At 46.2% G+C, this 22,132-nt stretch overlaps 1 protein-coding gene across 20 annotated transcripts in view; it reads right to left on the reverse strand.

The window, feature by feature from the left end:
* Positions 1–2,115: 2,115 nt before the first annotated feature.
* LOC115577176 (CLIP-associating protein 1-B-like) overlaps positions 2,116–22,132 on the reverse strand; it is a 38,391-nt gene continuing 18,374 nt past the window's right edge. For 4 of the 20 annotated variants that reach the window (XM_030410068.1, XM_030410084.1, XM_030410086.1 and 1 more), the window contains 24 exons: positions 21,374–21,400; positions 19,991–20,086; positions 19,482–19,670; positions 18,316–18,420; positions 17,187–17,243; positions 16,071–16,168; positions 15,832–15,855; positions 14,899–15,146; positions 14,743–14,806; positions 14,558–14,560; positions 14,290–14,453; positions 11,594–11,816; positions 11,376–11,471; positions 10,342–10,494; positions 10,118–10,224; positions 9,646–9,768; positions 8,521–8,668; positions 8,079–8,301; positions 7,945–7,998; positions 7,522–7,724; positions 7,313–7,441; positions 7,036–7,242; positions 6,839–6,955; positions 2,116–6,483 (listed from right to left, as the gene is read on the reverse strand). In XM_030410068.1, the coding sequence (XP_030265928.1) occupies positions 6,400–6,483; positions 6,839–6,955; positions 7,036–7,242; positions 7,313–7,441; positions 7,522–7,724; positions 7,945–7,998; positions 8,079–8,301; positions 8,521–8,668; positions 9,646–9,768; positions 10,118–10,224; positions 10,342–10,494; positions 11,376–11,471; positions 11,594–11,816; positions 14,290–14,453; positions 14,558–14,560; positions 14,743–14,806; positions 14,899–15,146; positions 15,832–15,855; positions 16,071–16,168; positions 17,187–17,243; positions 18,316–18,420; positions 19,482–19,670; positions 19,991–20,086; positions 21,374–21,400 (2,942 nt within the window). In that variant the 3' untranslated portion in view covers positions 2,116–6,399. The remainder of the gene's footprint in view (positions 6,484–6,838; positions 6,956–7,035; positions 7,243–7,312; positions 7,442–7,521; positions 7,725–7,944; positions 7,999–8,078; positions 8,302–8,520; positions 8,669–9,645; positions 9,769–10,117; positions 10,225–10,341; positions 10,495–11,375; positions 11,472–11,593; positions 11,817–14,289; positions 14,454–14,557; positions 14,561–14,742; positions 14,807–14,898; positions 15,147–15,831; positions 15,856–16,070; positions 16,169–17,186; positions 17,244–18,315; positions 18,421–19,481; positions 19,671–19,990; positions 20,087–21,373; positions 21,401–22,132) is intronic. The other 16 variants (XM_030410071.1, XM_030410072.1, XM_030410070.1 and 13 more) reach the window with 16 other exon arrangements.

A 22,132-nucleotide genomic window follows, 5' to 3' on the forward strand; every position in this document is an offset into this window, starting at 1 on the left:
TCTCACAGTGATCCAGTGATAGTTGTCTGTGCATGCATGAGTTCACTGCTAACAGGAAGTGCTAACAGCTAATTCTGCAAAGTTTTCATTGAGTTTTTGAGTATCTGGAAAAAAATAAACGGTTGTTTTTTCTGTCTCCATCTCCTTCAGTTGTGTAGGAGAACGCTCCAACACCAGGTGAACTGCTCCTTTAATGTCTTACAGAAGCTTTATCTGGATCTGCTCTAACTAAAATGGCCGCCACAAACAGATTTGGGGACTCGTCCTCTGCGTGGCGATCTGAAGTCCACGTTAGCGCTGCGGCTGCGGTGCAGGTGGATCTGCTCTGTTAAATAATCATGATGAATAATGAAGCCGGCCCGTCTCCCCTCCCGGGCCGACACTTAGTGTCAGGCTGACAGGTCCGGGCGCAGCGCGGGGACGGCAGGGGGAGGAAGTTGTCTCCATATTAAGCAGCCACATTAGACCTGTTAAATGGAGGGCAGGGTGGAGACGAGCGCCACGTGGACCTCCGGGGTCTCCGTCTCATCCGGCGAGCCCGGGCCGGGTCTCCGCCACACCTCACGTCCCCCGCATCCACAAACTGGAAGTGACCCCGCGCTTCTGCCAGCCTCTGCCGCAGCGAAACTCGGCCCTTCCCATCATGCACAGGGGCCGCAACGAGCTCCCAGGAGCCTCGGCTCGCTCCCTGCCATCTGCCGTGATTTATAGAAAACGGCCGATGATTTATGGGCCAGTCATCTCACAATGAAGTCGTTCTCTTTCATTGGCGCGACCTCCCGACCCAGCCGCCACTCCCAGCCAGGTTGGGGAAACGCGCGCTAATCATACACTATGAGGCTTTAACAGGCGGCGCCGGGCGGGTGGAGGCGGCGGAGGAGGAGGCGCGGCGGCTTTAATCAAATTAATTTTCAGCGGCGTGTGCATACTGATGAAGCCGGCAGGCCACCGCTGAGAGACGCTAACAAAGCCGCTTCAAGGTCTGACGGCGGGGAGGACTCCGCCCCCACGCCACGCTCTGACCTGCCAATGAAACGCTCCATCAGGAGGCGCTGATCCGAGGAGCGGTTTAAACATTTACACAAGCGCTGTAATCACCAGTGTGATGATGAGACGGGAGGAGTTCTGCAGGGACCACACGCTCACCTGCTCACCTGCTCAGACTCCACAAGTCTGTACAGAACATGATGACCCGTGTGGACCGGCACGACCCGGTACCGCTCAGCATGGACCCATCAAACTTACACAACAACGGGCTCATTTAATTCCAACTGCTCCGTCACTGATGAAGATGCAGTACTTGTACTTGTTTTGTGGTACTTTCCTTTAATTAAAGGTCGTCAGTACAGCAGCTCCATCTGAGGCCCGGCCCGACTCACCTGGTACCGACAGAGCAGGGGCCTTAAACCTCAGAACTTTGGAAACATCAGAATCAAAACTAAACACATTTTGAATTTAATGTTTCCACCGTTTGTTTTCAGAGAACCTGAACTTCTTCTGTGTTAATCAGTCGATTTAAAAAACTCAAAGTTGGAGGAAACAAACTCTTGACCCGACAGCCGATGTTCTGATATTTGACTAAAAGTGAACCCGTAACAAACAAACTGGATCAGTGAGCAGAGAGCGCCCTCTGCTGGTGACTTCACCCCCAAATGATTTTAGTTCAACTTATGTTGAACATCTGACTTTAAATCAGATCATTTCACTCCAAATGTTGCTGAATTCAACATAAGCACATTAATTCCAACTAATTAATACCTAAAATATATAAAAACATAATAAAACTTGTACAAAATATAATAGAATCCACAAATTACCTTCAGGGCAGCTTCTCTGGAGAAAAGACGTCTTTATATTCCACGATTAAAGTTTTTATCCTTGAAGGATTTAAAGGATTTAGTCCCCAAACGTTCAGCTGTGCACACAAACGTTTGACAAAGAGTTCACAGTGACGTCAAATACAAACCACCTGTGCTTTCACCTGCAGGGGCTCATGGGAGTTGTAGTTCAGAGCTGTAGTTTATAAGACAGAAACACAAAAACAACACAAAGACGCTTCACGTTAAAGGTTTTTAATGAGCCGCCTGTGGAAATAAAGGACGAACACAAAGAGAATAGAAGTCTGATAGTTTATTTCAAGTTCTGCAAAGTCTATCACAGGTGAAAGAACCAAACATGTAAATATATACAGGAAGTAAAACATAAATATAGTGGAGGGTGAAATCAAACTAGTAACCAGGAGCCATGCACTGTGAGAGGCCTGAAGCTTATGTACAGCTCTCTCCGAGTCGCTCCGCCTGAAGAAGCAGCGCGGTCATCGTAGTGTTAGTACGGGTTAGTATCGCACAGGACCGCCGCGTGTGTCGCCAGAACTCTTGACCCAAAGGCACACGTTCAGGAAATCAACAGGTTTCTAATCCGATTCTCAAGTATTTGGAGTTCTCTTCTTCGTCTGAAAGTTTGACGTGTAGAAAAAGAGTAAAGGGAGTTTTTTTCAGTCGCTGGGCTAACACTGGGTCACTGTGGACGACTTCATTGGTTCTGGAGGAAACATTCGGTCCAGAGTTTGACGCCGATCGACGTCTCGGCGCTGAGAGAAGCGACGGCGGTGCAGAACATTTAACAGTCCGAGTTATCGAGTCTGAAGAGATGAAGTAAGGCCAGAAGATCTTCAGTAACGTCATCCTTCACTTCGGGTCACGGACAGAGGTCGATATTCTGGGAAGCTAACGTCTTCTTACTGAGAGTTAGCTGGTGCTGATACTAGCTGTTAGCTTAGCTTAGCATTAAGACTGGAGAGAGCCTGGTCTGTTTGACACGTCACACTTGACTGTTGGATTCAATTTTTGCTGACATTCGAGTTTTTTCGGGACCATTTCTTGGCCCGGTGTAGTGGCTTTGAGGCGGAACCAGGCTAACTGTTTCCCTTTGTTCCCAGTCTTTATGCTAAGCTAAGCTAACTGGTTGTAGCTGCATTTTTACTGTGGCATCAATCATTCAACATCTGGATGATTTCATGGCCGGGTGCAGTGAACTTATGGGCAGAACCATGCTAGCTGTTTCCCTTTGTTCCCAGTCTTTATGCTAAGCTAAGCTAAGCTAAGCTAACTCACTTTGGCTTCATGTCTACTCAAGTATCAATCTTCTCATGTGGAATATGTTTTAGCTCAGTGCAGTGACTTTTGGACAGATCCAGGCTAGCAGTTCCCCTCTATGTCCAGTCTTTATGCTAAGCTAAGCTAACTGGTCGAAGCTTAATCGTCACCGTCTCATCTCATCGTCTGGACTATTTCTTCAGTGACTTTTGGACAGAACCAGGCTAGCAGTTTCCATTTGTTCCCAGTCTTTATGCTAAGCTACGCTAACTAGCTTTGGCTTCATTCTCCACGATATCATTCTCATCGAACTCTCAGCAAGAAATCAGCGTAGCGTTTTTCCCCAAAATGTCGACCTCCTCCTTCAACACGACTTCAACCTCCTCTGTAGCGCTTGTTTGATCCTTCCTTGTGCACCAGGCGGGCGGAGTTTAGCACCAGGAAAGTTCAACCGGTCAGAGGATTCAAACGTTTGCGTGTGTCGGTCAGTCGGTCGGTGGGTAACTGTCCTCCGAACCGCTCCGTTCAGATACAGTACGTACGCTGGAGTTATTAGGCGCGTTTGTTAGTGTTTTAATAAGCAGCAGTAACATTTTATTATAATATACTTTAAAAAATGACACTTCTGTACATTGACCAGCGAGAGCGTCTCAAAGGAGGAACACGATGGAAGTTTACAGTGCTTCGACGTGAAAAGAGTTTATTGCTAATGTCCACAGATCAAACAAACGCCGGCACGTCACGCTCCATCCAGTCAGCGTTGTCGCTTGCTTCTTTATTTTATTTATTAGTAGCATCTCGTCATTCAGATTGTCGATCTTTCGGTCAGATTTAGGCCCATTTGCTGAGAATATTTCACATTTTAACGGTCGAAGTCTCCGAGTGGACTTACATTCGATTTAGGAACAGCTGATACGGACGAGTTCTTCCCAGAACCGCTCATTAAACCATCTTTAAAACAAGAACACAGGGTGAACAGTTCGTCAGCCATAAATTAAAACACTGATGCTCTTCTTGAGACTTCAGTCTTGACCTATAGATTACTTTTTAAGTGTAACTTGACATAAATACTTCAGTATTTTGGAATGAAACTCTACAAATCACAGTAGTCTCGACAGCAGACGTTAAAACCATCAAGCTCCCGGGTCAAACAGAACCGGGCCTTCAGCTCCACATCCTTCAGTCAGCAGAGAAACATCCCGTCTGTCTTCAGTGGTTTTATTTCATCCTTCTAAAAATTATCATATTCTTATTTTTGTACTTTCAGTCTTTGAAAATGATTCTAAAAAATCCACAGTTTGATTTAAACATCAGGTCCGTGAAACACTCGTCAGGTCCGTTTCTAATATCTGTCGTCAATAAACGTAAATTAAAGATTCTGAACTTGTTCTACAGAACATCTTAATAATCATATTATTAATAATCCTAATTATCTTCTCTTCTGTGTTTATGACTCAAGAACTGGCGGGAAAATAATAATGATCTTTGAAAACATGATTTCCATGTTCGAGCGAGTAAAGACAAAAAATTCAGCTGTAAAAAAATAAAGAAATTTGTTTGTTGAGTGAAAGAAAAATCACTCTGTTTCATGCACAGCACATTTTCCCTCCTAAAAAGTGAAGCTAACTGGCTGTAGCTTCATTTTTACCCTCATATCGACCTTATTTCATCAGCTGGATGAATTCTTGGCCAGCTGCAGTGACAGATCCAGGCTAGCAGTTTCCCTTGGTTTCCAGTCTTTATGCTAAGCTACGCTAACTGGTCGTATCTTCATTTTTCACTTTGTTTCACTCATAAAATATTTAATAAAATGAAGGAACTGACAGATTATTCTGCAAAAACCTTTTTGTCACCAGTTCCAAAGTCATAAACACAGATCAGACTTTTGTTCTCAGTCTCTTTCAGGTCGGTGAACTTCAAAACAAAAAGAATATTTTATATTTAAAGAGTCTTAAGAGTTGTCGAACCGTCTGAGGAGGTTTTGTGAATGTTTGGTCCCGTTTTAAGACGACAGCTCTCCGACTGAACTCACACTGAAGTTAATTTAGTTGGTTTTGACTCTCTGAGGAACAAAATTAATTCACCTGACATATAAATATTTATACGTATATATGTAGATATTATTTTCCTCACTTGACTCTCAGACATATAAGATCAGATCATTTTAACACTTTGCAAAAACATTTTGTAGTTTCAATTCAACTTTTTACCCCAATCGAGGTCGGATAAACTTTAAATTAAGAACATTTGCATATTTCAGTTAATGACAAAAGCTGTTTGACTTTTTACACTTTGTAAAAACATTCTGTAGAGTCAGTTCAACTTAAACAGTCCAAAATGATGAACAGGAAGTGACACGGTGTTACACGGACCGGATTTCTGTTCTTCACGTGTTTAAAAATGATTTTTGCTCTTGTGTGATATCTTTAATATCGTCTCTGATATCTTCTGCTGGTGTTCGGGTCCTTCGTTAATCAACTCTGACTCTCTGTAGTGCTTCAAATCATTGGCCAGCCAAATGATCCCGCGATGTAAACTGACATGAACGTGGATTTCACATTATTATCATCTTAATGAGTGTGACAGCAGAAGAGAAGCAGCTGTTCTCGTTGAGTTGTCACTAATGAAAGCTCGTTATTTTAACTTATTAGTCTTCAGCCTTTTCAAGACTTTAGTGCCACTTTCTAAAACTCATGAAACGCTCAGAACGCCTTTAAGACTGATCCAACGGGTACAATGAGGCAGTAGTTCAGGAGGGAGGAGCACAACCTGTCAAAGCTTTACATTCAGTATACAATAAGGTTTGATGTGTCAAAGCAAAAACAAAGAAAAGTTGGTTAAATGAATAAAATACTGACGGCCACAGCTCTCCTCGCTCCTCTCCGTGGTCCGCACTCACCTCGGTTCTGTTCAGTTCAAGAAGACGGATCACAGCGAGGGATCGGTTCAGGATCGCCTCGGTGAGAGACGACGGTCGGAGGAGGAGGAGGAGGAGGAGGAGGAGGAGGAGGAGATCTCTACAAAATGTCTGCTCGGTCCCATCGTACGTGGATGGAACAGGAAGTCTTAAGGCTCATGACTCTAAAGTGTGAAGGGAGGCGGTTCAGGTGGAGCGCCGGGTTCGTTATGGAAGGATCACCTGACCGCCCGGGAACATTAGAATCAAGAGGATGGTCCGGAAACTGGAGCCGCGAAGCACGAGCTCCTCGACAAACAGGAATCATCTCGACGACGACGGGAGACATGAAACCACGACTGGAATGAAAAGGTTTCTGTGACGGAGGCGGGCGGAGCCGAGGAGGAGTTAGTAGGAGGAGATGTCGGAGGAGCTGCTGCTGTTGCTGGTGGAGGTCTGAGCTCTCTTGATGTACAGGTTGAGCAGCTTCATCTGTAGGAGGAGACGGCAGGTTCAACTCTGCTCCACCCACACACACCTCGCCATGACATCAGCTTCATGGAGGTCACATGACTCACTGTGTCGTTTCTAACTTCCTGATTTAACCTCAATCTCAATATGCTGACAGTCAGAGCTGAATGTTATTCTGAAACAAAGAAGTAAAACATGAAACTGAAAGGCACATTTCCTGTTTTATTTTGTAGTTCTGCCCTCATGTGTCATGACTTCCTGTCCTGTTTCTGCTGCTCGTGACTCGTCTGTGTTCCTGCACTTCATTAGTTTTGTGTTTCCTCACTTGTTGCTTTTTGTTTGCTCTCTGTTCTCAGCTGACAGGAAGTGAGCGTACCTTGCTGCCGGTGAGCTGAGCCAGGTACGGCTTCAGCTCCTCTCCGATCACAGAGTAGATGGCCACCAGGCAGAAGACGCTGGCCTTCCTCACGCTGCTCTCCGTGTTGTCGTAGCCCTGCAGCGGCAGACGAAACTGAATCAAACACTGGACGACTGCGTCCTGACGACACGGCTGCAGCACAGACGGCGTCTCACCTGCAGGAGTCCAGGTATGATATCCGACAGCAGCTGGTGCAGCGGCTCCTTGGCGATGCGTTCGATGGCCCTCGTCTGCATCTTGATGGCGGCCAGGTTGATGGGGTAGTCCGCCGTCTGCACGATGGGGCAGAGGACTTTGATGCACTGCTCTGGGTGGATGGAGGACGCCAGAGTGGAGGCCGCCTCCTCCGCCGCACGCACCACCTGCAGAGAGGCAGACGTAGGATCAAAACTGACAAAACGACCGTGAACCAGACGTGAGAAGGATCCTCACCTCCTTGTGCGAGTCTTTGTGAGCCTCCAGCGTCTTCATGATGGTGAGCTCGGCGTAGTTCTTGAAGCGGGCCGGCTGGTTCCTCAGGATCTCCTTCAGGACTCGCAGGGCCAGCGCCCGGATCGTGTGCTGCGAGAGAGAAGTCCGTTAACGCGACTGTCAGAGAGTTTCCTACACATGTGACGCTCACTAACGTGTTGTGTCCTCACGTCTTTGTCTCCCAGCGTCTCCAGCAGCAGCAGCAGCATGGTCTTGAAGTGCTCCTCCCAGACCACCAGGCTGTCCTCGCGGGCCACTTTCAGCAGCTCCAGCAGGGTCCCCCGTCTCTCCTCCGGGCCTCGCTCCCCCGCCTGGCTGTGGGAGAGCTCCTTCAGCAGAGTCCCGACCAGCTCCAGCTGCTCCGCGGGGCCGGCTGCGGAAATCACAAACATAAATTCACTCTCAGATTGTCCGAGGGGGGTTTTGTCTGGACTCATGTGGCAGATCGGAGATTAATGTTGTGTTACTTTGCTCATAATTCAAACAAAAGCAGCTCTGAGTGCTGCAGGAAGTGTGTGACGCTGGGAAAAGTCTGAAGCTCACATTCAATCAACGAAACATAAACAGACAGAAGACGTCGGTTCTGTCTTTACCTGGGAAGCTTTTCGGGCTCATGATCTTATTTTCAACACATTCTTGTCGGCCGCCTGCGAACGAAACGTCTCAGATTAGATTCAAATCACCACAAACAAATGATGTCAGAACTCCTCAGCTGCCGTCGTCTCACCGTCCCTCAGCTGCTCCACCGCGTCCTCGTACAGCGCCTCCTTCAGGCCGCCTTTGTCCAGCGTGCTGATGCTGTCCGTGTAGTTGTACGGGTTGTAGTCTCGGAAGCGCGGGCCGGCGAAGGAGCGCGGTGACGGCGTGTTGAGCAGCGACGTCTTGTTGTCCAGCGCTGTGCGACCTCCGGCCACCACGTCACCAGAGTCTGAGGACGCCCCGACGCCGGACTGGAGAAAAAACCCGTCACAGAGCCACAAGAACTCGTTTAGAACTTTATATTACATGATATAAAAACTGCTTGTTTTATTCTGATTCTCTGACAGTAAATTAAAGATTTTTAGCTTTTGGTCGCATAAAACAATCATCTGAAGACGTCAGCGTGGTCTCAGGGAAACTGCCATGCCTTGGTACCACCAGGTAAACAAACTAACGAGCTGTTTCCTCACCATGCCGTCCCTCTTGCCGTCCCGTCTCAGCGGCTCCATCAGGTCTTCTTGGCTGCGGAAGCTGAAGTTCTGGATGGCCTCGGTGACGCCGCGGAGCGAGCTGTAGATCTCCTCCGAGTTCAGGTTTTCACTGTCGTACTCCAGCATGCTGCGGCAGCGAGGGAGAGAAAATCCATCTTCATCTATCAACTCATCTTTATTTGTAAAGCAGCTCTAAACCAGACTGCCTGAACCGGACTCGTCTCGTTTAATCTTGGACTAAAGAACTTCAGCCTCTCTGTGTTGATCCAAGACGACTTCACATACAGGTTCAGTCATGTGACGGTCCTGGATCAGCACCGTGTTGGTTTAAAGTCTGTGAGTAATGATGGAGGACGGTTTCCTGGACACGGACCGAACACAATCCTCACTGACGATCGTCAGAACCAACACGGTGCTCATCCAGGACCGTCACATGACTGAACCTGTAGGTGAAGTCTTCTTGGATCTGCTTTTATTTTCACTTCTTGGTCTTATTTGTAATTGTTCTGGTCCCAGAAGTCTGAAACATTACAACACATCCGGTCCGTGACGAGGAAACAGGCAGAACTGTGCAGTCAGAGTCCACTTTCTCCCGGGCCCGGACACACCACACCGACATCACAGAACATAGCAGCGAGCTAGCGGGCCGACTGCTTATTATATAAATAAATGGTGGCTCAGTTCTGTCTCAGTTCTACTGTAAGTTTGGCATCGACTGATTTAATGTGAATCTCTACTTCAGTCGGTTCCCTTTAAAGTACCGAGGTCGGTACCAAACCCTGCCAACAAGCCCAAACAGTGCCAGAGGTCCAACAACTCGACCCACAGACGACTGTCGGCCTGGTGTGTCGGGCGTCACGGTGCAGGCAGACAAACTGACGGAGGTCGAGACAAACGGGCGAGTCGACGACAGAGTGACGACACGTTCCATAGAAACATAAAGTAAACGACTGGACAGTGAAGGACGACTGATGAGACGGTTTCACAGAAGCACAGACGCTTTATTCATCGATGCAGAAACAAATGTGAGAGCTGATCATATTTTAGGTCTGCTGTGAAACCACACAACAGGGAGGAGGAGGAGGAAGAGAGGGGTGGGGTTACCTGGGTGAGTAAGCTCGCCGCACTGCCTTGAGGGAGGAGTGGGCGGCGGGCGGAGGAAGAGGGGAGGGGAAGGGTGGAGGAGGGAACTTGGAGAGCCCGTCGGCGCTCCAACCCCACAGCCGACTGCGACCGGCCGGGGAGGAAGAGGAGGCGCGGGAGGAGAGGAAGAGGAGGAGATAGAGATGTGAGAAGAAGTAGGAGCAGTGTTCTCAGTCAGTGTTAGTACAGGCGGGTGGAGGCGAGGATGGAGCGGTGGCGTCTGGTGTTTGATCAATAAGATAACAGGTCGTTTATTAGTGACGTATTTCAGTTTTAGAGAACGACTTCTACAGCAGCTTCAGTTAGAAGACAGAAGAACAAACAGGAAGTGTATTTATAAAGAACCAGATTGATGGAGCGCAGGTGTAGACGTGTTAGTGTGGCCGTGATGAGGATGAGCTGATCTGTGAGTCGGGACTCTTCGGATCAGTACCTGGGTGAGAGCCCTCCGTGGGAGCAGTTGGTGGGCGAGGTCAGCGGGCTGCTGCGGCTGCCGGGCTGCCGAGGAGGCGTCCGACCCGAAGAGTTACTGGGAGACGCCTGAAACACAGCGAGACACGCAGACCACCTCAGAACTGATCTCAGTTTAGCCACTGACTGGTCAAACACTAATCAATCAATCAATCAAACAGCTGATCGGGAGGCCGTGTGTGTTACCATGCCGATGCCGCTGCTGGCGCTGGCGTTCCTCAGGTGGTTGTGCAGCAGCTTGGTGGTTCCGTCCTGGAAGGTTTTGGGCAGGGCGCCCAGCAGCATGGTGAACTCTGGAGTGTTGAGCTCAAACAGGGCGATCAGAACCACCTGGGCCGCCTGCACACACACACACACACACAGACACAAAGGTGTGTTACTTTAACCTGATCTCTGGTTGGTTCAGTACCCGGAGCCTCTCAAAGCACAACAACTGAGAGGTGAGAATAATAAAAGTCTGAAACATCAGCAACATGTTGATTGTCTCGTTTTAAATGTGAAGAGGACGTCACAGCGCCGCCTCTCACACGACGCTCTCCCGCAGCGTCTCACGTTAATACAAGTCTGTTATTTTGTTTCCAACTCGGAGACACAATGTTTAATAAAGATGTTTCTCTGGACATGATTTAAATAAAGAGGAGCAGAGAGTGAGCTGAATAACATCTGAGCTGTAAAGTTAAACCACCAGAGAAACCTCCTCAGCAGACAGCGCTTTAGTTTCAACTCTGTTTTAAGAAAAGAGAGACGTTCCATTTCCATGTAAATCTGAGAGGAGCTGATGTTATGAAGCGTATTTGTTGCAGTGAACATGCAGCACGTGTTCAACATTCAAACTAATTAAAAAGGAAAACTTCAGGAAAAAGCCGGAACGAGCGTTTTTCACTTCATCAAGAAACATGTCAAAGTTTACAGAAGAAGGCGTTAAACTGCAGAAACTGTCTGGAGCAGAAACGTCTCGTTTGTTACTGTTAGTGTCTCATGTCTCATGAAACTCATGCACAGTTAATTAAATCTGTCTGCTGCTTCAGTGCTCCTCGCTCTAACGACATGTCGGGTTATGAAACACGAGCCTGAGAGTCGGTTTCAGAGCAGTTAGTGTTGAGAAGCGTCCACACAGCTCGCTCACGGTCGGTTATCTGAGTGTTTTCACACCCATCGCTCTGAGAGCCTCTCAGGCCGGGTTAGAGGAGCTCATGCTGCTCTGGCTGATGAGATTCTACCTGCTTGCACCTCTCCTCCAGGTTGCCCTCTCCAGGCAGAGAGGCCACGGTACTGGCTCGGCCTGAGAACTCCTCCCCTGCCCAGTTATGAAGGGTCTGGGGGTGTGGTGAGTGAGAAATGGCGATTGGACAAGAAAAACAAATAAAATCAAGACAGATGAAACGGAGAAAAGTAAAGAAACGTAAAGGAGAATCAGCGGAGCTGCTCGTCCTCCTACCTTACGGACGTCGGAGCTCTTGGGCTCGGTGGTCCAGGTGATGATGCGCGAGACGGCGAGGCGGGTCTCGCTGGAGTTGACGAAGTCGGCCGGGTCCATCTGACGGGCCAGCGCCTCGATGTAGCGCAGGATGGCCACCTTCACCTTCAGGTTGGGCGTCTGCGTCTGATCCACGATGAATCGCATCAGGATGTTGAACTGTTGCTCGTACGGGAAGGACTCTCTGCACGGGAGCAGGAAGCACACCAGAGTCTCAGAGACACTGAACACGGATCTAATTCATCTGTGTCAGAGTTACTGATCATGATCTGATACTTTCTAGAGATAAAGAAGACGAAGACAAACTAACCTAACCACTGAACTAGTAACCACAACATCACCAGACTCCCTTCACAAATGTTGTGATTTTAAGAGTTGAGTGAGGAGAATTCTATGAAGATATTATTGGTACAGAGGGTTTGAGCACCTGTAACAGTGGAATTTGTAGTTGTGTACAGTGATTGTGTATGTGTATCAGTAAATGTGTAGTCACATACTCTGATTGTGTACTTGTAGATTTTTTTTCTGTCCACAAATACAACACAACACTTACACATTCACAAATTCTTAATTACAGGTGCACAAATCCTATTTTACAAGTCACAGATTAAAAAACTGACACGCTCACATTTTTGCTCCAGTTGTTGTCGTATATTTGGTGCAAAACATATTTGTGCACCTGTATCAGACAATGTGAACTTGTGGACAAAATCTGAATATGTGCAATAAATGTTCAATGTATGTAAAATAATTTCCCACGAAAATACTTGTGTTCTTTTAAAACACAAACACAAACCGATAAGTACAAGTGTGCGAATCTTCCCCACGAGTCACAGATTCTGTTTCCTTCAACCACAAATCACGAATCCCGCCTCCACTGAGATATGTGGTGCAAAACTATCTGTGCTTTCAGTCTGTGGTGCAAAAGGCGGGTGCTGATCTCAGATCGACTGATCCCACAGCCAATCAGAGGAGAGAGGCTTTTGTCCCACAGCCAATCAGGGGGGAGGGTGATTCAGCACGTACTAAACTAACAGCAGCGGAGACAGCGTCTCCTGCTAGCTAGCAGGCTAACGACTGTTCAGCGGTGGTCTCGCTGGCACCGTTTTGTAAAAGTGGACATGTCAGCTGGCAAACTTCGAACAAACATGACAATTTGTGTTTCTATACTTTAGCTCCTGTCCTAGCAATGAGCAGTTACTACAGCGACTCCCTTTAGCTTCACCGAAGCTAGCTTGGCTAGCGTCATGCTCGTCGTTATAAGCTGCGGTCAAAGCCAGCCGCGCTTCGCGTTAGCTTGGTCAAATCAGCCGTGTGTGTGTGCGCGCGCTTACGGCTACAAACACATTTCAGGTTTGTTTGCATGTAGCATGTGAAATATCTGATAACATAATTCCCCCCCGGAGATTAATAAAGTATGAGAATAAAATGTACGGTAATCGTAGTGAAGCCGCTCTGAAGAGCTGCTGGTTTGGCTGTGGGTCAGACCCGTGAAACATACGAGGCTTTTACAGCCATTATTCCCGGTAAATGTCTGCATCAAATAATATCCTTAATCTTGTCCTCTGTTAAGGGAATAATTACTGTAAAAGTATCGTAATGTTCACGGGTCTGACTGTGATTAGGATTACCGTAAATGTTAATAGATTCGCACACTAGAAAACAACGTGCGGCTGATTTGACCAAGCTAACGCCAACCACGGCTGTCTTTGACCGCAGCTTATAACGACGAGCATGACGCTAGCCAAGCTAGCTTCGGTGAAGCTAAAGGGAGTCGCTGTAGTAACTGCTCATTGCTAGGACAGGAGCTAAAGTATAGAAACACAAATTCTCATGTTTGCTCTAAGTTTGCCAGCTGACATGTCCACTTTTACAAAACGGTGCCAGTGAGACCACCGCTGAACAGTCGTTAGCCTGCTAGCTAGCAGGAGACGCTGTCTCCGCTGCTGTTAGTTTAAGACGTGCCGAATCACCCTCCCCCCTGATTGGCTGTGGGACAAAAGCCTCTCTCCTCTGATTGGCTGTGGGATCAGTCGATCTGAGATCAGCACCCGCCTTTTGCACCACAGACTGAAAGCACAGATAGTTTTGCACCACATATCTCAGTGGAGGCGGGATTCATGATTTGTAGTTGAAGGAAACAGAATCTGTGACTCGTGGAGAAGATTCGCACACTTCTACTTATCGATTTGTGTTTGTGTTTTAAAAGAACACGTATTTTCGTGGGAAATTATTTTACATACATTGAACATTTATTGCACAAGTTCACATTCAGATTTGCACATATTCAGATTTTGTCCACAAGTTCACATTGTCTGATACAGGTGCACAAATATGTTTTGCACCAAATATACAACAACTGGAGCAAAAATGTGAGCGTGTCAGTTTTTTAATCTGTGACTTGTAAAATAGGATTTGTGCACCTGTAATTAAGAATTTGTGAACGTGTCAGTGTTGTGTTGTATTTGTGGACAGAAAAAAAATCTACAAGTACACAATCAGAGTATGTGACTACACATTTACTGATACACACACACAATCACTGTACACAACTACAAATTCCACTGTTACAGGTGCTCAAACCCTCTGTACCAATAATATCTTCATAGAATTCTTTCACTCTTTGTGTAAAATATTACAGAGAGATCTGATCCCACCTGGTGACGTCCAGCGCCTTCTGGACTTTGGCCTGGACGGAGCCCAGCAGGTCGGCCCCCATCTTCTTGAGCAGCTGAGTGAGCAGCACAAAGAGCCAGTCCTGCAGGTCGTCCCTGTGCAGCGTGATGAAGTCCACCAGAGTCTCCAGGAACATGCTGAACACCTGGCGAGGAGAGAAAACCAGCCCAGAGTCAGATTCCTGCATGTGTTGGTGCTGCTGAGGTGAGACAGGACAGCTGACGGTGAGTACGGTGAGTAAACACTTACTCTCTGGTGTGTGTTAGAGTCCACAGCGAGCAGCGACGAGGCATGCAACAAGAAAACACTGTTAGTTTGTCCTGCAGTTAGTTCAGACACGTGAGCTGTGACTCAAACCACCAGCAGCTCTCTGCAGAGGCTGAAGGTTTGTTGAGGAGAAACGCTCGGCTGCCGTCTGTGGTTCTGAAGCTCACCTTGCTGTGAGGGTCTGCAAACATCCTGGTGAAGATCTCACAAAGCCTCTTCAGCTCCACGCGACTGTCGGACAGAAAAAGCAGAAGGTCGATCAAGTGAACGGACAGTGAAAGGAATCCTGAGCTAATCAGAGTCTAAAGATGGTCGACAGCCACCTGAGCATCCTCTGGCTCTTGAGCAGGTTCTGCAGGCCCAGCAGACCCTCCTTCCTCTCAGACCAGTTGGCGCTGGCGCAGTGGTTCAGCACCTCGGCCACGTCCTCCGTCTGACGCATGTAGTGCGGCGCCATGCCGCCGTTGCGCGAGCTGTACGAGCGCTCGGAGCAGGCGCTGGAGGCGTCGCTGTTGGCGTCGTCGTCAGAGTACATTCCAGGAGACTCGAAGCGCCGCCTCACCGGCCTCCGCTGAGCGACAGGAGAGAGGACGGCGTTTAGAGGCGGGGCTAAATAACTCCTCTGTTCTCTATCTACTGTGAGAGGATCTACCATGCAGCTACAGGCCGACTCATGCAGGCTTCTGATGATGTGAGAAGATGGATGAGCTGTCGTTCTCCAACGTGCTGATTCATGAGACAAACAAGCAGCTTTTACCAAACTAATGACAGCTTGTAGACAAGATTAAATGACTGTGATACACAGAGTCTGTCCAGTTAGAATAAAAGGTAACTCTTCATTTTACAGGTCTGCTGATGTCATGGTTAGTGTGCGGTCATCACCAGGCAACATCTGACAAATGTCACAAACAAGTTAAAGTTTCCTGGAAATATTTGACAGACATTACGAGCTTTTTATTAACTGCTTGTTGGAAGAAAATCAGAATATTATGATCAATAAAACTTGCGTAATCTTAAATAAATCTTGAGGTAAGAATGTTTGAAGACATTTTAAATATGTTGCTTGTTAATAACCAGCTTCTTACCATGACGTCTTCTGAATAACTAAAAACCCTGAGCAGCTGATTAGTGTCGTTATCTTCTGTCAGAGTTTCTGTCAGTAAATTATCCGTCTCACTCTTCATGTTCAGAATATAACGTTAATGTTTCATGCTCATGCTGCATGCAGTGACACCGCGGGTCAGATTTCTTTGTACCTTACTCCTCGAGTCTCCTAAGAGCTGAAATGTGCAAAATCCAGGAAGAAAGAGGAGACATGAGCTCAACGACATCACACAGGCTTCATTTAGTTTCATATTAAAGGATTAATCTGGTGTTTTTGTTACCAGAAAGTCCTTGATGTGATGTGAAGATTGTAACCAACCATGTTTCTCTGCAAACTATAAAACTACACAAACGTGTAAAGAAGAATATATTTTTCTGCGTGTGTTCTCACCAGAGCGTCAGCGACCGCTGCCTCGACGTCGGTGCCGGTGTTGAGGATTCTCATGGCGTTGACGGAGGCTGAGATCCGAGCCTGATGCGACAGACGGTCTGCAGGAGGAAGAAGGAAACATGATCAGCAGGTCGAGAGGACGGCGGTACCATGACCAACACGGGACACCATCAAATGTGCAGAAGTAACAGGCATTAAATGGATTAAATAATAAGAATGATGATAAAGAGGAACACGATTCACTCTTCACTCTTACATTTATTTATAATATTTATAATTCTGGTCATGAGTTGCACAGAAAATGTCAGATTCATAAAAGAAATCAGATGTAGAAGTGAGGAGTGACTCGGTCCTGTTTTTATGGATCCAGATCAACTTTGTGAGATGGACTTCATAACTACTTTAAAACAATAAGAATAGCATCCTGAACAATACTTTAACAGACCCGGCCCAAAAGAAACAGCAAAGAAAGCTGCAACAGAATGTGAGCAGAGAGCAGCAACATGTTCCATCCAACACGATAAATACAAGATGCAAATCATACAAACACACAAAGATGTCACGTGAGTCAGCATCGCTTTATCAAAAATAACAAGTCGTGTGCACGGCGTAAAATAATCATCATGAAGCTGCAAAGAAAAAGTTTAAAATGTCCTGCAAAATATCTGCTTCACAGTTTCCACCCTCCTGATTCTAGAGCTGAAGATAACAGCAGCATGTTGCATCAGGCGAGATGAGTGTCGCCGTCTTTGTATCCATGAACTGCTTTACGTGAACCAAAGTGGAAAACAACCGAGACTTTCTGTCTGATTCAGCAGCTGATGAAACTCAAAACTAAGGCAGAGAAAACTAGAGTTACTGCCTCTGTGCATCTCTTTCTGTTTCGTCAAACGTTTTTATCTTTTACTTTCACTTCCGGTATCTGAACAGCTGCAGACTGAATGCTGGTTGTTTCCCACCCGAGTCGTTCCATGCAGGGTGAGGCTTCACTCAGCGGGAGAGCTCAGTCAGCCAGATAACTGAGTCAGGTGTTTCTAAGATACAGACAGATGTTGAACTTTGTTGTTGCGTCTGGCTGACTGAGTGATCTGCCTGCTGAGAGAGCTCACTGGTCACCTGAGTAGCACTCTGCAGAGGACAGGGCGCTGGTGGAGCGGGAGTGTCGGCGAGTCACTGCAGGACGTAACAATCAAAGACAACAACGTCTCACTGAGGAACCCACAGTATCATCATCGTATCAGAAAAACTGTATTTCTGTCTCAGCTGCACTCCTCACATCATTACACACAGTTCAGCAGAAGATTAGTTCAAAAGAGGAGACGAGAATCTGGACATTTAAAAGCATGCAGAGAATCAGGCAGGAGACAGATGTGCAGGATCACAGACGGCTGATGTGTTCCAGCCTTTTGTGCACTTCATAAACTTTAAATGACTTCAAACTAAGTGTCTTTTCCACATGATAGTCTAAAGAGGCATTCAGACCAAACGAGAAGCAAACTATTCAAATAATATTGAACTCAAGTAAGGATGTTGCATGATGCTGCGTCCTGAGAGCCCGTCAGTGATGACGTTCACACATCGCTGATGTCATGAACACCAATGGAGTATTATAATCACTAACGAGACCAGAGCTGAACGATTAAACATCTTCTCGTACTGAGGCAGGACAAAACAGGAGCTGATGTGGACAAAAGTGACCGAGGAAGTCCGATGACCTGGTAAGTTTTGAAATATGTCTCAGCACAGTCCTAATCAGTCCAAACTCCACTCAGGGAACAAACATTTAAAAGTTGCCTGCTTGAATTCAGGCTTTTTACAAGGCGTCATTACGATAATACTATTTCAGCTTCTTCTGATCCGTTTATTGTGTCAGATCACAGAGAAATCTCTTTGTTTTGCGTTCACATCGATCTGGTCAGACAGATTCATTCAGTCTACGTCTACTTGCTGGTCACGGTTACTATTTATTGATTTTAACACACGTATTAAGAAGCTGCCACTCACTGCAGACAGATGACAGGTGACCTGGGCACCGGTCAGCCTCAGGTAACGCTGGAAGCTGCAGTCATCCAGACAGCTGGGTGCCGTGTGAGTAACGGCAATAAAAACTAATAATCAAACGATCAAACTCCAAATATTCCTTCTTGTTTGGTCTGAACACACCTTCAGTGCTCTTCTACTTGCCTCTATGAGCTCTGGTGTGCAAAGAAAGGAGGTTTTGGTGGATCTTCAGTAACATACTCACCCAGGGGGGAGAAGCCCCTGGCGGGGCTGGTGTCGCGGCTGCTCTCGCGACTGGTTTCGCGGCTGCAGCCCTGACTCATGCTGGGTCGGGGGATTCGGCTGCGGGCTAGAGGAGCGCAGCAGGCAGACGGACAGAGAGACAGGCAGACAAACAGACAGACAGACAGACAGTAAGCAGCGCAGGGGGAGAGTTTAGCTCGTAGCACTGACAGCTGAGGCTCTGCAGAGAATGTTAGTCAGGCAGGAGAGAAGAGAGGATGAGACTGAGGGAGGCTGCAGGAACAGTGTTAGTGTTAATGAGAGGAGGAGGAGTACTGCATGCAAATCTGATCAACTCCACACCAACATGGAACAGATAACACACTTTCAACTCGCTTCTGACTTCACTTTACTTCAAGTTTACAGGTAATTATCCCTCTGTCAGATCTGGTTGTGTTTGTGTTTCTTGCAGTTCTGATAAAGTTCTGATAAAGTGGTTCATGAGCTGTTGTTTACCCAGTAAACACACCGACCTCTTCAGCCGGGAGTCCACAGCTGCAGCTCGTCAGCTGAAGAGGTCAGTTTGTTTACAGGGGAAACTACAGCTCACAATCTGCTGTGTCAGCTCCACTGAGGCCGTCGTTTTACAAACCAACTGCAGGGAAAACGCACATTAACACCTGAGATAGCACGCTAGCTAGCTCGTTAATGTCTGTTTTGTGGTCTGATTAAACAGAAGATTTATCAAAAATCTCTGTCAGATTTATTCAGTCGCTTCAGCTGCTTTCTCTTCTTTCTTCTGTTGAAGAACTTCTTGGATGTTTTTAGCAGATTGTACAAGGAACTCGAAGCAGGAAGGCTTTTGTTGCATGTATACAGAAGCTCATCAGAGGCAGACTGAGGCAGGTCTTCAAAGTAAACCAGTGAGATCCACAACACCATGTAAATGTCATTTCTACATTTGGGGGTTGTTGCAGGTTTACAGAAAGTATATCTGCTAAAGACTGCTGGAATCAGACCGACGTATGAAGCAAACTTTCCAAAACAAACTGAATTTCTTTCTTTTCACATTTGTATTAACTTAGGAATAAATAGTTCCATCACATTAACTCAACAAAAGCTCCAAGAATCAACTTTATAAGATGTTGTCATTGGTCCAAGTGAGCACCAGAACATCAGCCACCTCACCTGTGCTGGACCTGGTGGGGCTGGTCTCTCGGCTGCAGCCATGACTGCGGTGTCCTCGGGGTCGGCTCTTGTCAGTCATGGTGGTGGAGGTGCTGTTGGCGGCGGCGGCGGCCGTCCCCATGGTCGGCCTCGGGAGCCTGCCGTAGGTGGAGCTCAGCAGTCGGCCAGGAGAACCCGACCTACTGCCGGCTGAAACACACAGGTTCAACATTCACCACTGATTTAGACTATTTTTGTTCCCTTTTTGGGTGAAATGTGTATTTTTGGATTATTGAGGTATTGCATATAATAATGATAATGGAGAAAATCTGGTTAAACATACAATCTGATTAACTTTGAATGTCAAATGTTTACAGGCGACTGAAAGAAATTGGAAATGGGAAATTAAATAAATAGGGGAATGAAAATGAAACATTCCTTTGTGTTGCTGCTGTCAGCTTTAGAGTTTAAATTCCTCTGATGCTACTCGTTCCAAACATGAGGATACAATCACAATCTAAGATACTCACGCTGAGACTGAGACACCACTTTCCCTCGGCTTCGTCCCCGGCTGTCGGTCACTGACGGACCGTTTCCTGCGCTCGTTCTTCTGGTTCGTACTCGGCCTGCAGACGACACACAAACAGAGAAAGAGTTAAACTCACAGTTAAACACACTGAATATGAGGACTGCAGCTGGTTTTGACCTTTTCTACACTTCTGTCATGCAGGAACAGAGAAATTAAAATTGAGATTGTAGGGAGGGAAACAGGACAGAAGATGTGAAACAGGGAACAGTGAGAGACGAAAGACAGACACAAGACACTTCATCATTTTCATAAAACTAACAACAAACACTGTCATCAGCAAGTACACAACTCAACACAATATACAGCAAAGTTATGGATGTTTGTAGACAATTTAATGCAGGAGTTTTACATATATCTGTAACCTGAACTAGCAAGCACAACATCACCAGACTCCCTTGACAAATTGCCTAATTTAAAGCTTTGTTGAGTGAAGAGAGACTTAATGAACGTCAGAAACATGATCTCTGACAGATTGTAACTCATTGTGTCCTTGTTGTAAATTCAGCATTAAATGTGAAATGTGAGCCAACTATTAACCACAATTTCACCAGACTCCATTCACAAATTAGCTAATTTAAGGAGTTGCTGTGTAGCGTAAAGCTTTATAAACATTATGAAACTGTGTGTGTGACAGATTTTTAATCATTGTGTCCTTGTTGTAAATTCAGCATTAAATCTTTCAGCTGTAGTTGTTTGTCTCCTTGTAAAAAGTGTCAGTTTGTGGCAGCATGTCTGTACCAGCCTGTCTGCTTCTGTGTCTAAAGTGCTAAAGTCTTACCTGCCAACATTGATCAGCTGTTTGAACACACTGTTTACACTGATTTCACCATTTACACTCCATTTATGAAAGAAGAAACATGTTATTGATCTAAACATGTCACATGTTACAAAGACACTAAACAGGAACAATATAGGCTCCTTCTTTGTCCCCGTGGAGAAAGTCCCCAGACTCCCTTAACAAATGTGTCAGTTTAGTGAGTTGTTGAGTTGGAGACACTTTATAAACTCTGTGAAACTCTGTCTCTGACTAATGTTTAGTGTGATCATCATAAATTCACCACAGTAGCCAAAACTTACATCCCGGGCAAAAAGTCAGAATTCAAAGATTTCACTCACCACCTTATTATATTAAATAATATTCATGTGTAACAGAGACGTTACAGTTCACCATGCATAGACAGTCCATGCACTGACAGATCCATCACAGATGAGCACCATCACAGTACTGATGGGGGTCAAACACACACCGAGGAAGAGGAAGAGGAGGAGCAGGAGGAGGAGCATCATTCCCCTGTCCACATATGGAAACACACACACAGCTTACCATCTGCGTTTACAGACGACGAGCCGTCTGACGGGGTGAGGGGGGCGAGTCCAGGAGACACACAACAAGGGTCAGGGGTCAAGAGGTTAAGATTTGGACAAAGAGGTGATCGGGAGCCTTCCACTAATTATCAGAATAGAAACGCCTCGTCGATCAGACACAAACATGGACGATGTTTAATATGACAACACCACTATAAACCTTTACAATCGTTCTCAAGGACCACTTATAAAAGCACGTCTAACAGCTGATTTTTGTCTAAATAACTGTAGTTTTGTCACAATGGTTGATGCCGAATTTACAGACATTTCATGTTGTAGCGCAAAAGCACGTTTTACAAACTGTTCGGTGTGTTTATGCACATTTACAGCAAAGAAATGTTAAATCGTGACACTTTTAAATGGACCTTTGTCAGCAGGCTCGAGGGAAGCGGCTTCATACCTGCAACAGTTTGCTTACATATGGTTTTGAATTCTAACACATTATTGTTATTAAATTACACATTCGTCAGCTGTTTCTCACGTTTTATGTCTGTCAGAAGATTCTTTGTGAAATCATAATAAAGGAAAAAACTACATATGTCTTCACGTTGCAGTCTAAGCCAAATTCCATTCAGAAATCTGTCACTTTAACGACGCCTGTGGTTTATCAGCAGATTAATCTCTTCACAATGTTGGAACTACTTGTCAAGAGTGATTAATTCAGATTAAAGGCTTTGGTTTTATCTTATCATTTAATTTCGTGTCCATGTAAACTGTC

Source organism: Sparus aurata, chromosome 24 (assembly GCF_900880675.1).
Source record: "Sparus aurata chromosome 24, fSpaAur1.1, whole genome shotgun sequence".
NCBI classification, from domain to species: Eukaryota; Metazoa; Chordata; class Actinopteri; order Spariformes; family Sparidae; genus Sparus; species Sparus aurata.